A 16,812-nucleotide genomic window follows, 5' to 3' on the forward strand; every position below is an offset into this window, starting at 1 on the left:
CTTAAGAATCACAGGAAAGTTGCATTATTGGGTAAAATAGTTTTGTTTAAATGCTTTTGCATATTGGTCATACAATTTAGCCTTTCACAGTAAAGGGTGCTCAAGTTTTATATTTTATATTTTTAACTCGGAAGTGCTTCTATTGGGAAATTGGAAAGAAAAAATGTCTATTGTAAATACACGGCTGTAGTGGGAGGAGGAAACACTGTTTCCACAGAGACCTATATGGGAACACAAACTTCTGTCCATAGCAATTGTCAGCTGTTGACTTCAGTAAAAAAACATCCTGGGTTTGTCAAAAATAATTTAAACACGGTAACTGCAATGTGTGGCCTCCTCTTCCCCAAATAAATGAAAAATGGCACATATGGCTCTTCTATGGGTTAAAGTGGGGGAAATTCACTACAATGTTTAATATTTATACTTTTTATTTTACTATTATTATTTCTTACCTGTCAATCTTCATTGCTGGTAGTTATGCTACATGGAGAAATTCTGTGTCATCAAAGCCTGAAATACTAAACTAGGTCATTATAGTTTTACTTCTAACATTACAGATGTTTACATTTTTTACAGCCAGAACCCTACACCCCATTTTCCCCTCCTCAAAGTTATAGACCTTGCTATCTAGAGGTTGGCGGTATTGGTGACCTTGGAGTTGAGAGACCTTTCCTATCCAGTGTCAGCTCTTCACAGGCAAAAGAATTAGTAAACAAACAAAAAATGGATGATAAAAACACTATTGCTGTGCTTTCTTTCCATCACGGGGCCTGTTTGGGGACTGAGACTTCCAAACAGGAGTCTGGGGTCTTCGCAGTAGCAGCTCATTTCTTGGGCTAATGGGGACAGAAGTTTGGAAAGTTCTTATTGCAAATAACTGGCCAAGGCCCTGATCAAATTTCATATTGATAGGCAGAGTGAACTATTATTAATAAGTGACTTTTATTATTGGCCAACACTAAAGGACTGTTCGTAGCCAGAAAATTATAGAGCTACCATATTGTTAAAGTATGAATGAATTATCTGAGTCAGACACAGTTTGAGAGCATTTATACTCATCTGTGGAGGCCATGAAGAGTAATCCAGTAATTTCAGAGTTTCTCAAGTTAACTCCAGACCCTAAGGGGAAACGTTTGAGGAAACGCACCTTTCTGTCTTCGAGAAATATGCATGGAGCTTTGCGAATGTTCGTAGAATCAACTCTCCGCGATCTCTGCTGGGTAAATGAGCATATCTGGGGGTTCAGAGTACCTCCCTTTTGGCCCACATGCTGCTATGATTCAGTCTTCCTGGTGACTGTGGTCAGTCAGTGTTGGCTGATGGAGTTTTGTATTTACAGCTCTACATTCTCTGATGAGAGAAACACAAACCCCGGCAGGGGCTGGCAGGAAAGGCGAGCATTGGTTAAGTTGTGCCTTTCTTTTAGGCCACGCGATTGAGTTGATTGTACGGTGTGCATCTTAATTGATTCCTTTATTCTCCAAAATATCTTTTCTGTAAACCTCTGTGACCGTGATGCACATCCTTTTTGAGACCAGTCTTGCTCTGCTGCTTTTTCCACCTAACTGCTCTCCTTGTTTTCTCTCTCTCTCTTCCTTTATTCTTATGTAGGCCTGACCAAAGATGGCAGTAATGAAAATATTGATTCTCTTGAGGAAGTCCTTAATATTTTAGCAGAGGAAAGTTCAGATTGGTTTTATGGTTTCCTCTCATTTCTCTATGATATAATGACTCCCTTTGAAATGCTAGAAGAAGAAGAAGAAGAAAGCGAAACCACAGATGGTGTTGATGGTACGTCACAGAACGAAGGGGTTCAGGGAAAGACTTGTGTCATTTTGGATTTACATAACCAGTAACTTTGATTCAGGGATCGAAGTCATTGGCTTACGAAAACCCGAAGCACTCTCCTTTTCCTTTCTTTCCTTTGCTCACCCAGGGCTTAACATGCGGTGGGGTAGCCGTGGTCAAACAATACAAAGCAACCATGTGATCTTTTCCCAAAGTACAGCTCCTAGCTAGTCCCTTGCTTCACGCCCCCACTTCCAGTGAAGAAAGTGGCGTTCCTCGTTCCTGTACTTGTCTGCGAAGCACATTGACAATGATGTTCTTGGTGGTATAATTGGTTTCTGTATCGTTCTGTTTCGACTTATGTATTCACAGAACTAAATCTAGAAACTTAATAGTGAGTTGTTTTGTGATTAACCTTTGATGCTTGTCTTTCTAACACACTATTAATTAAGATGATTATGATGGACTTGATTATCAGCATATTTCTAGCATGATTCATAAATAAATGCTTCTCTTTTGCTCTTTAACATGACTGATGTGTAAAATGATTGTTCTTAAGACACCTGATTTTTAAAATTGTAATTTGTTTAACTGATTTGTCACATAGGTTAATGCCAACTTTAGCGTAAAATTCTGTATTAATGGTGCTTCTACTCCATGTTTTTGCCTTAGGGTAGTTAAGTTACTGTATTCAGTAAGTCTGAATATTTCTGTCTATGGAAGCAAAGTTATTTTCTATTTCCTTTCCAAATATGCATTCAGAGAAAGTAATTTGTATATTTTTTTAAAAAGGCATATTATACAAGAAGGAAAATGTGAATATGTATCTTAAATAATGTACATATTAAAATTATTCATCCTAAGTAAGTCTTTTTCCATTTTTTTGTATTATCTTATTAACTAGCTATCAACTTTAGCTTAGGTATAATATGAATTTTAGATTTATAACTTAAATTTACTAAAGTGGTAATGCTTTTTAGTGGAATACTTTTTGCCATTACAATGCCTTAAAAACATCTTTGAATCTCTTCATTTAAAATTAGCTTACTTGAATAATATTGAAAGCAATTGTATTAGCCATATGTAACATGCATTGTTTAAAATTAGAGTTTATGCATTTCCTCCCTCAGAGCTCTTCACAGCTTGAAAGCAAAAAGATCTAAGACCTTTGGTCTCTTCTACCCTTTTAGGGAGCGGTGTTTCATGCTTTTATTTTTATTTTTATTTATTTATTTTTTTAAAGACAAAGACTTATTCTGCTGTGTTCTTACATTTACACTTTTGAGACATGTAACCATTACATTGTGTTTGTTTCATGTTTTCATATCTCTGAGATTAAAACTTAACTTTGGTTCTTCCTAGAGCTTAAAAATTATTTATTTATTTATTAAGTAATTTTTAAAAGATTTTTTATTTATTTATCTTTAGAGGGTAAGGGAAGGAGAGAGGGAGAGAAATATCAATGTATGGTTGCCTCTCGTGCGTCCCCTGCCGGGAATTGGCCTGCAACCCAGGCATGTGCCCCAATGGAAATTGAACCGCGATCCTTTGGTTCCCAGGCCCACACTCAGTCTACCTAGCTACACCAGCTGGGGCTCCTAGAGCTTAAAATTTTTTTTTAGGTTTTCATTTTACGGATTTTATTTAAAATCATTAAAATTATTTAATAATTTCTGCTTTTCAAAAGTTTATTCTTTATATTTAATCAAAATTTTTCCATAGCTGGATTATTCACTCATTTTTTCAGGTTAGTTTGTTTGTTAGTAGGCTAAGTGACAGCCTGAAAGCAGCTCTCCAATGAGAATACAGGGAGCACATTGGCCTCCTCTTCTCTTGCACATGGCAAGAAACACTGTCCAATTTGCTGGTCTCATTTTTTTTCTTTAAAAAAAAAAGGCATTCTTTTGCAGTTATTTTTGGAAGTGAATACACCAGTTGTATGTTGATAGTGCTCTTTTAAAGCTTAAATGGTTGTTAAAACCCTAGTTTGTCTTTCCTAATGATTCAAGGAATATGTTTTATTCTGTTAATGTTTCTGACAGTGGAAAGCTTGTGATGTTAGAATGTTAATATTCAGGAACAAATGAGTATGATTTGGTAATATTCTTTCTGAAAATTGATGCAGTTTTTGCCCAAAATTAATGCATTTTCCCTTTGAATTTAAGTACCATGAAATACCAAAGCACATTATGTTTAAATTCAAAAGCACTCTTAGGTTACGCTCTTAATGAAATTCACTTAGCCAAATGTCTGATATGTATTTTTTTAAATCATTTTCATTTCTTAATGCTTCATTACTACTAACCTCTAGAAGATGTTTGATTAGATTATAAGAAGTAAACAATTAAAATTGTGTGTTTAAAACTGTTTGGAATCATTAATTTCTCAACGGGCTCTTTTTGTCATGATACTAATACATTTTATGTACAGAAATTAATTATGCATTATTTTTGTTAGTGGAAAGTAGGGGAGATCATAATTTACCATTCATTTAGTGCCCCCTTTAATCAGCCCTTTGGAAAAGACTCACAGGAAGGTAAAGCCCGAGTAGCTGCTGAACCCCTGACTTCTGTGACTTCCTTCAACTTGTGCCTATGGCTTGTTTTGGTGAGAGAAAATAGTTGTTTACAAACTGGTATAGAGTATGTTGAAGCTGAACGAAATTATCCCACTTAAATTTTATTTATTATATATGCTATAATTCTGAATGTTCTAGGGATTTATTGTATAATGTTCTGTTTCATCATATATTTTTCTAGCTTAAACTGAGAAATTTACTTTAAAAGGCAAAATTGTGTTTTGTACATTTGAATATTTATTTATAGTTACAGAATTTAGAGCTGTACTCTAGCCCCTCTGTGTTTCCGTTTTGAACAACCACAGGGACTTTGAGGAGTATGCTCTGTGAGCAGATGTAGGGTGTGTCCGACTCAGAGATGCCCTTCTGTGTCTTCCCACGCTTGGCCAGTTGTCTAGCTGAAAGGCACTGAGTTTTCCAGAGTTTGGTGCAAAAACAAGGACTTGGCACTCTGGGGATTTACTTTCTGCACATTAGCTGTTTTCAGCCCTGTCTTTTCCTGGGACATCAGTGATGGTGTGTAAGTTGGTTGGAAAAGCACCTTTTATGTGCTTATCTTATTTACCTATTTATTTAATTTCTCAGGCCTTGGTGCCCTCTGGCTGCCTGTGAAACTCATGCAGAGCCAGGGACCTAGTGGAATGATGGGGGAGCCAGTCTTTTCATCTTGTGCTCCATCTTTTATTCTGGAAACTACTGAACCTGGAAAAGTTGGTGTTTGCACTGCCTGTCACTACCAGAACCGATAAGTGGAGACAAGGACTGAATCTTTATGGGTGCTTTATTCAGATGGCTGGTGACCTGATAAGATGGCGGGTTATAGGGACTGCCTAACCTCTCATCTCAAACTGACCTTTTTTGGAGAAGAAAAGTCTGGGTAAGGGGTTTGGCGTTCAGAGAAAAGGTTAATCAGATAAAAGCTGCAGTCTGGCAGTTTTCCTAGCATCCTTTCTTTATCTGTTTCCCCAGGTTGAATTGCTCGTGGGTCTCCTGGAGGCAGGGGGGTCATACTTCCACTTCCTGGAACAATAGCTTTTCATATACATTAATTAATAAGCCTATTAACTATAACTTAAAGCTAAAAGATTTTCAACTCTTGAGTTCCCCTATCACTACCTCCCTGTCCTATAGAGCTATATTCAAACATGTAAGAAAAACTTTTTTTCTGCTTGAATTATGGTTTGTTTTTCTTGATAGTTAGCTAAACTGAACAAAATGTTTCCTTGTCCATCCTGATGTTTATAACTTTGGAGAATTAGCAGAAGCAGATATAGGCATAGACAATTATTGTTGATTTGTGCAGTTGGCAGTTATACCTGTTGGGGGATTGATACTCAGTGATCCTTTCTATATAAGATTCTGATCTATAAAACAAAGTAAGACATTTCTTTGATTTGGGCTACGGAACTTTCTTTGATCACGGTGTATATTTGGAGCACTTGAATGAAATTCAGTGACTCGGACTTTATTATCACAAGTTGATTGATGAAACACTATGCAGAATTCTCTGCCTTGGTTATTTGTTGAGATAACCACATAACACAGAGGAATAGGTATCAAAGACTTAGGACCCAGGTCTTAGGTTTCATTGAATCTCTCTTCGAAGCTGAGCCTAACAGACAATGCAGTCCCGGTGAGTGAGAACCTCAGAAGCCACCCACCCACTGCATATAGGGACACTGCGACATTTCTTTTTTTGTTTTTAAAGCCATCTTAAATTAGTGAAACAATTACTGGACATAATTTTTGAAGAGAAATGAATTTCGAACTTCATACAGTAAACCGACGAATGCTAACAGAGGTCTTAGGTGATCTTCCCTGGATATTTCATTTGTAATTTGAATCTGCATTTTATCTTCAGTCAAACCCTAGTGTAATCTCTTCCTAAATCTAGTCTTTCAGTTCTGTTAAGTTCTTATCCTCCCTCCTCTACTTATCATAGAAGGCTGGAAGGTTTAAGCACTTCCTTTGCCCTTGCCCCAAATGTCTGTGATAACATACATACACTATCTGTTTAAAAATGTAAAGAGGTAGTAGTATCCTGACATGCATTTTACCAAAACTAGACGTTCCTTTCAGAGCAGCAGTCTGCCTAGTTCACAGTACTTCTGTGTAGGTGGTGGGCCCTCTTTTTGCTATCTTTAGTCAATATCAAAATAAACTATGATGTTTTACTATGAAAGGTAAGAAGATAAGAAACTGAGGCCCACAGGTCTGACCAGGGACTATGGGAGAGACTGAAATGACCTAAGTATAAAGTGATACCCAGCCTACCCATCCTGTGGCCAACTCTGAAAATTGGCAGTGGCTACTTGGGCTTGTGTAATGGAACCAGTCTTCGAAAATCATGTCTGTTGCATGTGGTGGGACCCCAGGTCCAAGCATTGGCTTAGTGATCGGGCATTTTAATTTCATCCAGAGCATTTCATTTTGAAAATGTGGGGGAATATGTGGCTCTGAGGCCGTTGTCAAAATAACATTATTACCTTTAGGCAACTGCTTCATGTTCTAAGGAAATAATATTAGACCTGCTGTTTTCAAATTTCTGCATGAGAATTCCCAGTCAACACAGCCATTAACAATAGTCACTTAGAAACCACCAGAATAAACACACAGACAAAAAGGAAGTAAGCAACACAGTGGTGGTTTATTTTTTGCCGCTCTCCTTGACTGTAACCACATCCTAGTGCTTCTTTGATGACTGCCTGCAATTGGAATGTATTCTAGCAATAAAATAACTCTTTTCTACATGGATTGCAGAGTACCAAATATGCTTCCTTGTCAGTCTCTAATTGATATAATTTTCTCCATATTACTTGGAAACTATTGTAGGGAGTTATTGCATTATCATGGATTTTATTGTTTGATGGAATTGTTCTCTTTTTTCCTTCCTGGAAAAATAGATGTACACTTGGTTTTTGACATTGTAAAGACACTCTGCATCAACCATAGTTTCAAGTGCTAAGAAATTAATTCTCTCTACAATTAGGAATTATATACAAGCAAAGACTTACATGCATGCCCTGCGCTTTTCTCTGGGGCCACTTCCCTGCTTCCCCAGACTTGTCATTTTTTCCCCTCTACATGCTGTCATTAACCCTGCCCCACTCACCCCTCCTCCACCAGTGGACTTCACACTGTTGTTGGAAAAAGAACTATTGTAAGTGTCCCTGAATTGAACTTCTGTGAGGTGCTCACTGCCGTGACGGGGACTTTCCTTGGTAAGTATTCCAAACTTTTCAGCTCTTGAGTCTTCCTTCCCCTGTAGAGGTCATTTTGCTTTCTGCTTTCTTAGGTAGTCACTCCTGGCTCAGGTTCCATTATTTTTCCTTCTTTACCCTGTATGACATGCAATTACTCTTATTTTTTGAATCATTGTTTCCTCCCTCGTGGGTCATTTTTTTCAGATGTGGCATCTTCTGGTTTCCAAAGCCCAGCATTTACCCTTGTGTCTGCAGCTCCACCTTCTGGCCTCATCATTTTCCCCCTTTCTCATTAACTCAGTTTCTTTTCGCTCAGTGCATACCTCACTAGGCAAACCTCTGTCTTCCTTTAGCCTCCAGTACATACAAATGAAATTCTTCAAAACCCTATGCCTTTTGTGCCCCCTGAGAATCTTAGGAAAATACACATATGATCACTTTTCTTCTAAGGAGGTAAGAGCGGCCCTTGTTAGCACCCTGGGTTTTGCTCACCTCTGGTTTTCTCATCACCGCAATGCGACTGCTACGTCTTGTACTTCTTGTACAAGAGGCACCATAGTACCTCTATAATCTGGAGAACCTAATGGGGTATTTAATGATTAAATAATTCAGTAGTGTCCTCATTCTGAACTTTTGTTCATGCCTTCTTAACACTGCTCCTTTACTTTTTAGAACTGCATTTTCTTTCCTCTCTTTTCTCCCATACTTAGGGGCTTCTCTATTAAGTCCCAGTTCTCCAAGTGCTGTGCTTCCTTTCATGCCTCTACTGTTTCTACCAGAAACTGAATATGATCATCGTGGCTTAAATTGTTGACTCGGTATTTGTCATGTCAAAAGCACTGAAAAGTTATTGACTACGTATACTCTTTAAGTTTAGGAAAGGCAGTTGAAATTGGTACTTTGGGATTTTACATGTGAATATAATGCATTGCACATTGTTGATTTGTTCCACCTTAAGGATTCATATCCAAACTGCAAGAGTTTTAAGTACTTATTATTTTTCCTGTTTCACTAGTCTGATGCCAATCTGATATTTTAGCTTATTAATAAAAGAGTTAACTTAAGCCTTTTCACCAGTATAGCTCCTTTGACTGTAGTGGGGGAAGAGGGTGGATCATCTGAATTTTGATCTTCTGCTTTTTAACAGAAAAATCCAGGGCTGCATTTCAAGAACCTGTAGGAGTCAGGAGACATTAGCATCACTAACAGTGCATTTTAATGGTTTATGCTGATTTAGTTTGTACATTGAATAATACCCATATATTTAAATTACAGTTGTCCCATTTTCCCCCTTCACTCCCATCCACCCTGCACACCCTCTCCCACCCATAATACCCATATATTTAAAAGTTGGCATTATAAATGGGAACAATAATTGTCATCACACACTGGTTATGATTGTGTATGTATATTAAGTAATTGACAGGTATAGAAAGTCACATGGAAAAGTTAAGTGAAATAAGTGAGCCATAGAAAGACAAGAACCATAAGATTTCACCCAAATGTAGAATCTAAGGAACAAAATGATCTAATGAGCAAAATAGAGACAGACTCACAGATAGAGAGCTAAGGGGGAGAAGGTGAGAGTGGGGGTTGGAGAGGTTGAGCAAAAAGAAAAAAAGGACTCGTGGACATAGACAACCGTGTAGTCAGTGCTAGGGGAAGGGGGCTATAAGGGGACTAAATGGTAATGGAAAAAATATAATAAAAATTAAAAAACAAACTTGTTAAAAAATACGAAAATAAAAATACAGTCAGTGATAAGACATACTAATACTTCCCCCCCCAAAGGTTAATGGGGATAGTTCAACCCAAATGAATTACCATTCTCCAATGGACTATGTCATTTGATGGAAACTGGGAGTGGGAGCGTGATTGTGGTTTGGAGAAACAGAGGGAGTGGCTGCTGCAGCTTCCAGCAGGAATAAGTGACAAAGGGCTTTAGGGGACTTCTTGTGACTTTGCTGTATGTAGAGTGATAGACCGTACATGGTGCTGCCTCACAGGAGATGAGCTCTAATCACCATGCTTACTTCCCACCCTGATGTGTGGACACCAGCGATTTTCAGCCAGTGTGCTGCAAGAATTTACCTGTGCAACGAGATGAAAAAGGTTGAAGATTGCTAGCCTAGAAAATGGATTGTCAACTCGGAATGCCCCTTGGGAAAGTTTGCTGATACATAAGTATAACAAAGTGTTTATGTGACCAGGGGGACATCAGCTGGCTGGGGTGCTAAGTACAACTTGTGTGGGGTAAGAGTGTGCTGAGAGGCATGTGGTATTGACATTTGTTAGAGGGTTGAAAGTAATCCCACAGTCATTACTTTCATTTGCAAAGAGAGGAAATAGAAAGCTCTTACAAACTTTTTAGATGAAGGGTAAAAAACATATACCTACCTAACATGTATTTCTTACTTGAGCAATTTTTGAATAAAGTTTGAAAGTATGTGGAAAGAAGCAATGATTAGTGAAGACTAAAATTCTGTTAAATGTGCTATCCTTTTTGGAGCGTTGGTAATGATGATGGGTTGGGAAGTAAAGTCCCCAAGTCCCTTCACTCTTGGTGCTTATAATTGAAGGTCTGCATCAGGAGCGGAAGTCCTCTGACTGTCATTGCACCACTGAAAGGGAAACACCATTTCCTGTGACAATTACACATTTCTAAAGCCAACAGTTCTTTCACATCTGAGGTACCTTGGGAAGTTGACTACTAATTTTGCCATTTATAATGCACTCCCATGTATAATGGGCACCCACAATTTTAGCACTAATTCCCATGTCTGATTCGCGTTATGCATGGGAAATAGTGTAATGTGCAATCTTATTTTTACCGCAAAAATTTGGCCAAAAAAAGTGTGCATTTTACATGGCAAATATGGTAAATCATAGACTCATTATAATGCATTTTTCTGTTACAGTGAAAGTATGGTTCTAAAACAATGTAAGTGATATGTGTTGAAGGAATGTATTTTTTTAAATAATGAATGTAACTTAATTTGTTTAACAGACACATCCGTTTTAACTATTATATAAATACTTATTTTTATTTACCTTAATATTTTGTTTATAACCTATTTTCATCTTGAAATACCAACAGAAGGACCTGGTGGGGTAGCCAAGAGAAAAACTAAGGCCAAAGGTATTTTCTGTTTTTGAAATTAGCCTTGAGTGAACCAAGTTGAATGCTTGAAAGTGCATGACATTTTCTAGATATGTTATGTAAATGCAGCTACTAATGCTCAACATTATTGCTTTTTGGTTTGGGGTGCACCTTTGGTCATAAGTCCTTTTACAAAGACCTCATTAAAATTTTTTCTGCCTCAAGCCTATAATACTAATTTTCTTTTCATATTACCAAACTTTGTAAGTCTTCACATTAAGAACATATATAGCAATATTGTAATATTGTTACACTATATATAAATTTACATGTATACATCCTACCATCCAACTTAAAATCATAGTTAGAATTTTTTTTAATTACTGTTGGAAAAAAGTTGAATTCACCAGTGATTAGTTTTATTTCTCCGAAAGCTCTGATGAAGCTTTCTTAGGGCACGATAAAAGCTGGTGTGAGCAAACTTAACAGTTTCCAGAAAAATAAGAACTTAGGTGTATAATCTTTAGCACTGTGTTATGTTGGTGTAGAATTTGCCATGTTTAATATTTGACTTGTTTAAAATGATTATGCCCGTGACCTGATCTGTGTAGGCTCACAGCTCATTGTTACAGCTTACTTTATATCCCTCTGGTTTTTCTTTTTCACATGTAAATATTTATGTCCTTCACAGAGAGGGGCTTGGGGAAGTGCATGGTTTTTATTAAAAAAAATAAATATGTAATGTTCTTTTGTGCTTAACTGCTTGTCATATTTGTAGTTTGTTTTTATGTTTTTGGTGAAACGTTAACAAGTGAGACTTTTACTATGTGAGTTGCAGGGTTTTGTGATTTGTAGTTTAATTGTAAGATTAGGAAGCTTTAATGTTTTAACTTTGTATCTCACCTGAATAATATCTGGGAAGAAAACAATATTCACCATTTTATTCTTACATAAGTTATTACTAAATAGTGGCCAATAAAGTATAATTTTGCATTTTGATCTAGAGAGGCACACCAAACATTAAAGATTTAATATTTTAAAACTCGTGTACAGAATAAGACCGAAGAGCGTGGCCCAGGCTTCCTGCTCGTTCAGTCTTGTCATCTGAGTTGCTCTGTGAATAGCACCGATGCAGAACGAGGACTTGGGTGGTTGATTCTTTGTGGATGCTACTCTGCATTTTTACAAGATTTTAATGCGGTTTTTCAGGACGAATTGAACTACATTTTGTGCTGTGTAGGTTTTACATGATTTTGGTGTGCAAAAACATCTTCCACATTTTGTTAAAGAAATATTTTATTTCTCGTGATTTCCTAGTGAGAGAGCAAGAAGGTGAAATTCACACCTTTAGCGAGCAGCACTATTAAACATTATATAAAGCAAGTTCAGAGCAGTGTCTTACATGAGATTTGGAATTGCCTGTATATTCCACTGAATTGCTTTCGTTCCTATGAGCGTGGACAACATATATATTTTGGCTTGAATGGTTCTACATAAATTAACAGGACACATATTTAAAGGAATACTGATTTCCTAATGTTGAATGTGAGCAGAACAGAGCTTCTACTTATCGTTTTAGATACTACAGATAATGAGTTTAAATTTTTATACTCAATGGGTATTGTATTTTTCTTAATTAAAAATTAAATGGAATTTAATTTGTCATTATATTGTTTTTAAGGCTTAAAAGCACAAATATTTTAAGAACATAATTTTTTGTTAGAGGTAAAAAATTTTAAATTGTCTTTGTGCAAATACTTGCAGGTTATGGGAAATTTGTTCTTATGTTGCTGGTGTTCCTTTAATTATGTTGTTACAGTTGTGAAATGTGAGTTGTTAAAGTAAAGTACTGACTTTATGGGTGCACTCATTTGAATAATATTGCATGTTAACTTATGTTCTAAGACAAATTATACTATATTTTAAGCTGGAAAAATATGTTGCCTAGGTTCTAGAATTTCTTTTATAGCCAATACTTAATAGAGGTTAGCATCTGTCTTTAACGAACTTGTATAATAAAGTCACTTTTTGAATGATCATTTTATGTGTGGGGAAAGATTTAAAAACAGACAATGCTTTTGCATTAAGCTTCTGTCCTATGAATTAAGAGATTCTTTCAATAAACATTTTTTTCTTTGATTGGATAACTTAAATGTTAAAGAACCCACGAAGGAAGAGCTGAAGAAGGAAAAGGAGAAGCTTGAGTCGAGGAAGGAAAGTAAGAGTGAAGAGAGAAAAAAGGGGAAGAAAGAAAAAGAGGATGACCGGAAGGAAAAGAAAATCGCTGTTTCCGATCTATCCAGAAAGGAGTCCTCAAAGACTAAAAAGGACAGAGAGAAGGAGAAAGCGGGACTAGATAAAGGCTCTAAAGCCAAGGAAAATAGGAAAAAATCAACAAATATAAAGGATGTTCCTGGTAAAGTGATATCCAGAGACAAAGAGGACAGGAAGGATGGAAGGAGTTCTAGCAAACAGGCACATTTAGCAAAGGGAAATAACCAGAAAAGAAAGAACTAAAGCTCCATCATCATGGTCCCCGCAGATGGTAATGGTCCTCATCGGGTTTTGCTGCTAAAGGGCGTAGGACACGTAGTGTTGCTCTGGTTGGGGAAGATGTGCAAGTTAGCCATTGAATGTCTTTATTGGTGCTCAACAAGTAAAGTCTTGAAGTTTCAGTACACTGTCTAATGCTTCTAAATGTAAAACATGATGATTTAAAAATATGTAATAAAAACGTGATGTAATAACTTTCTATTTTTATTAATTTATTGTTCATGTATCCAGATAAATGTGTATGTATAATATACATTGTAATGAACTTATTAATATATTGAATACTTTTACTGGAGCTGAATAGGAATATTAAGGTTTTAAGTAGTATGTATATGCAGAGCGACATAACTTTCAGGTATGATGAACACTCAGGTAGGTAGGAAGTTACCATCTTTCTTTATTTGCTCTTGGCTTTCTTCCTGCCTTTTTCTTCCTGCTTCCCTCTCCCCCCTCACCCCCATTTTTGTTCCCAGGTCACCTCCTCAAGCTCAGGTGACATCCCTGCATTCCTCCCTCCCCACGCTCTGGCCACCCACCCTCTGGTCTCTTAGGGGCTGCCCTTTCTTCAAGCTCTTCCCAGATTGATCCAGCTTTCCCTTCTCCTCCCATCTCTCCCATTGCATCGTCTCCCTTTCCCTCCCTCTCCATCTCACCAGGCCGCCTCACTTCTTAGCCCTCCTCACTTCTTAGCCCTCCCCAGCTACCTCTCCCTTCTCCACCAGCCCTGCCCCGATAAACACTGTGTGCCAGATACACTGTCCAGAGAACTTGGATACAGTCGTAAATAAAAGAATCTCTCATTCAGAAGGACAATTTTATAACACTTTTATTTGTATCTTTCCAGACTCAGAATAGTTATAGAAAGGCTTTAATTATTCAAAATCGTATATGCTCTCATTTCATTGCACCTGTTTTGTCAGTTACTTTGCTGGAATGCCATTACGGTTTTTGTATTTGATTGTATCATGATTGCTTACCATTTCTAAGGAATTGCAAATTTGACATCTACCTAAAGGTCAGAAATTAGTTAAGAAAACATTTAATAAAAAGAAATTTCAGTTTGAATACATTCTACGAATAATGGCATGTACTCTTCTCTGCATGAGTTCTTAAATCTCTAATTTTGACTACTGGTGAGATTTAGTTATTGCATTAAGGGCATCCTGATTTGTTTTAACAATGGAAAGGGCTGCCACAAAGATTTTATTTTAAAAAATTATGTACTTTTTTTCTATGAAGATCTTAAAAGCAGGTATTTTGACCTGATTAAGGAGACTTCATGTCAGAAATGCAGAAGCATCAAGGGCAGATGTTTCTAGAAGCACTGTGCATGTTTTTACATGCTAGCAGTTTTTACTGCTTAAAATCAAACACAAACACGTAATTGACAAAAATTTCAACTGACATAATAGATTTACACATCAAGGGGGAAATCCTAGAGATTATTCAATTTAATATCTGTACCTAATTCAACCCTATTGTCCTGTTTAAAAATTGAGGCTCAAAGAAATTGTAATGTGGTGACTCGGAGTGTTGTGTGTTGATTAGACAGGATTTTGTTGTTTTTATAGATTACAGGAACACAGTAAACCCAAAGGGGGGTTGTGTGGTTTATTCATTTGGCCACCGCAGAGGCTCTGGCTTCATGTTACTGGATCCCAAGGGCAGGCCTGTAATCAGAGCTGGGTTTCTCCGTGGCTCTCCTCAAATCTTGGCTCTGCTGATTTCTACTTGACTTTGTTCAGTGTGGAGGTGCTGCCTCAGGAAGAAGGTGGCCTGCAGGGAGCCCCTGACACACGTTTCTGGTTTAGCAGTCATAGTGCAAAGGGGCAGGTTTCTGGGATGGCTGTGGGAGAAAAGTCCCTGGGAGAATTAACCACTGGCCTGGTTGAGCCTGGTGACCATCTGTGACCCTTGGCACAACTATATTGTCACACCCAGCCACCATTGTCACAGGGACACTGTGTAGTTGGGGTTGGGTTAGTTTTCCCAGGTTGGCGCCTATGCACAGAGCTTCGGGTGGGAGTTGGGTGTGTCCCACCAAAGCACATGAGATGTTTCCTCCAGGAGAGGGAGCTTCTGGGAGAAGAGGGAGGCCCTGATCCGGACCCAGGCAAAACCCGAAGCAAAACAGGTATTCAACGCACATAAGTGTTAAAAGATTTAAAAGACATATTCTGATATTAGACCATGCTGATAAGATGGATTGATTTTCATGTATAGGTACCAAATTTTAGGCATAATTTCTCTCTAGATTATGTTTTTCCTTGCAGAAGAGTAGAGAATTATAATTACATTTACTGGGGGTATTGTAGTAAATTTTACCTTGGTGTTTGAAGGACAGTGGCCATGGACAGCAGTACATAAAGAATAAATTCTAAGAAAATGAGTGAAAAATAATTTTTAGAATAACCTCTAATCAGCATAAGCAATATAAACATTGTCTGTTGCTGTTCAGTAAATGAAGCACTTGGAAATGTTAGTTCTGTCGAGTTTTCCTTTGAATTGACGAGCTCAAGAATTGAACTGGAATGTCTCTACTAAAACACTTAAAAATATCCCAAGAGCTCTTGTGAACTTTTCTCTCTTCCCTTTTCTTCAGTAAATAAAGATTTTCACCAAATTTTATTGAAGTTGAGGCCACACTTTAGCTGCACTGGCTTTAGATAACTGACTATCCAACTGAAAACAGTCACCGTGAGATAAGCTTTGGGTCATGACCAATGGGTTAAAATTACGCTCCCGTTCTCAGCTTTGCTCACTCTTTAATTTGGTGCACAGTTATTTTTGTATTCTGCTGCTTCATGTTGTTACAGCAGGGCCATTAAAATCAGAAAAGTCACCCTTTCAAAATAAGTCAGCCATAAACTGGGAAAAAACGTTGTACTATGAAGTAATTGGGTGTCACAAGTCCTGAAAAATAAAAATTAATATACTAAGAATGTAAGTTTATTTCGTTATATCGCTAACATTTTTTTAATTTAAAATATGCTATGTGAAGGCATTAAGAATTCTAAAAAGCACCATTGCTGGTATCGTTTTTCTTACACTTTGTATGCTGTTGTTTCACGTGTGAGCAGCACAGCCACTGTAAAGATGATCAGTTTTACAAAATAATGGGCAGCCTGTCAATTTTTCCAACAGTCTCTTTTATTCTCTAATATTCAAAGTACAGTTTTGAAGCACTTTAGCATCATTAATTTTTTTCATTTGTTGTGATGTGCAACCCCTGTGTTTCATTGGCTAATAATGGCTTTTTGTGTGAATTTTACTCAATTCTAACAGGGCTCGTCATCAAGTTCTTGAAATATTTTGACTTACAGGATTTTCAGTTTTACTTTATGGGTGATTTGCACTGTGTGGACAGTTCTCTCGACATTTCCCAAGGAGGGAGAAACTGGTAAAGGAGTGACGTAAATCAGTCTGCATGAATGCTTGAGTTAACCCAGGGAACTGACTCTGTGATCGGCTCATAGAGGAATATTTTATAGTGTTATGGCCACTCTGTAACTTTAGAGGTTCTCATGATTACTTGGATAATAGGACTCCTTACTTCAGTCTCTGTTAAAAAAAGAAAGGTAGTAAACAAG

General features: G+C 37.2%; 1 protein-coding gene across 7 annotated transcripts in view; it reads left to right on the forward strand.

Annotated features, from left to right (window-relative positions):
• Nucleotides 1-16,812, forward strand: part of ASPH (aspartate beta-hydroxylase) — a 201,467-nt gene that overhangs the window by 38,848 nt on the left and 145,807 nt on the right. For 2 of the 7 annotated variants that reach the window (XM_053661035.1, XM_037167446.2), the window contains exons 4-5: nucleotides 10,667-10,708; nucleotides 12,831-14,287. The exons of the other annotated variants lie outside the window; for them this stretch is intronic. In XM_053661035.1, the coding sequence (XP_053517010.1) occupies nucleotides 10,667-10,708; nucleotides 12,831-13,186 (398 nt within the window). In that variant the 3' untranslated portion in view covers nucleotides 13,187-14,287. Of the gene's footprint in view, nucleotides 1-10,666; nucleotides 10,709-12,830; nucleotides 14,288-16,812 lie in introns of those variants that run through there. 7 annotated transcript variants of the gene reach the window in all.

Source organism: Artibeus jamaicensis, unplaced genomic scaffold, assembly GCF_021234435.1.
Source record: "Artibeus jamaicensis isolate MK-2021 breed Jamaican fruit bat unplaced genomic scaffold, CSHL_Jam_final scaffold_916, whole genome shotgun sequence".
Lineage (NCBI taxonomy): Eukaryota > Metazoa > Chordata > Mammalia > Chiroptera > Phyllostomidae > Artibeus > Artibeus jamaicensis.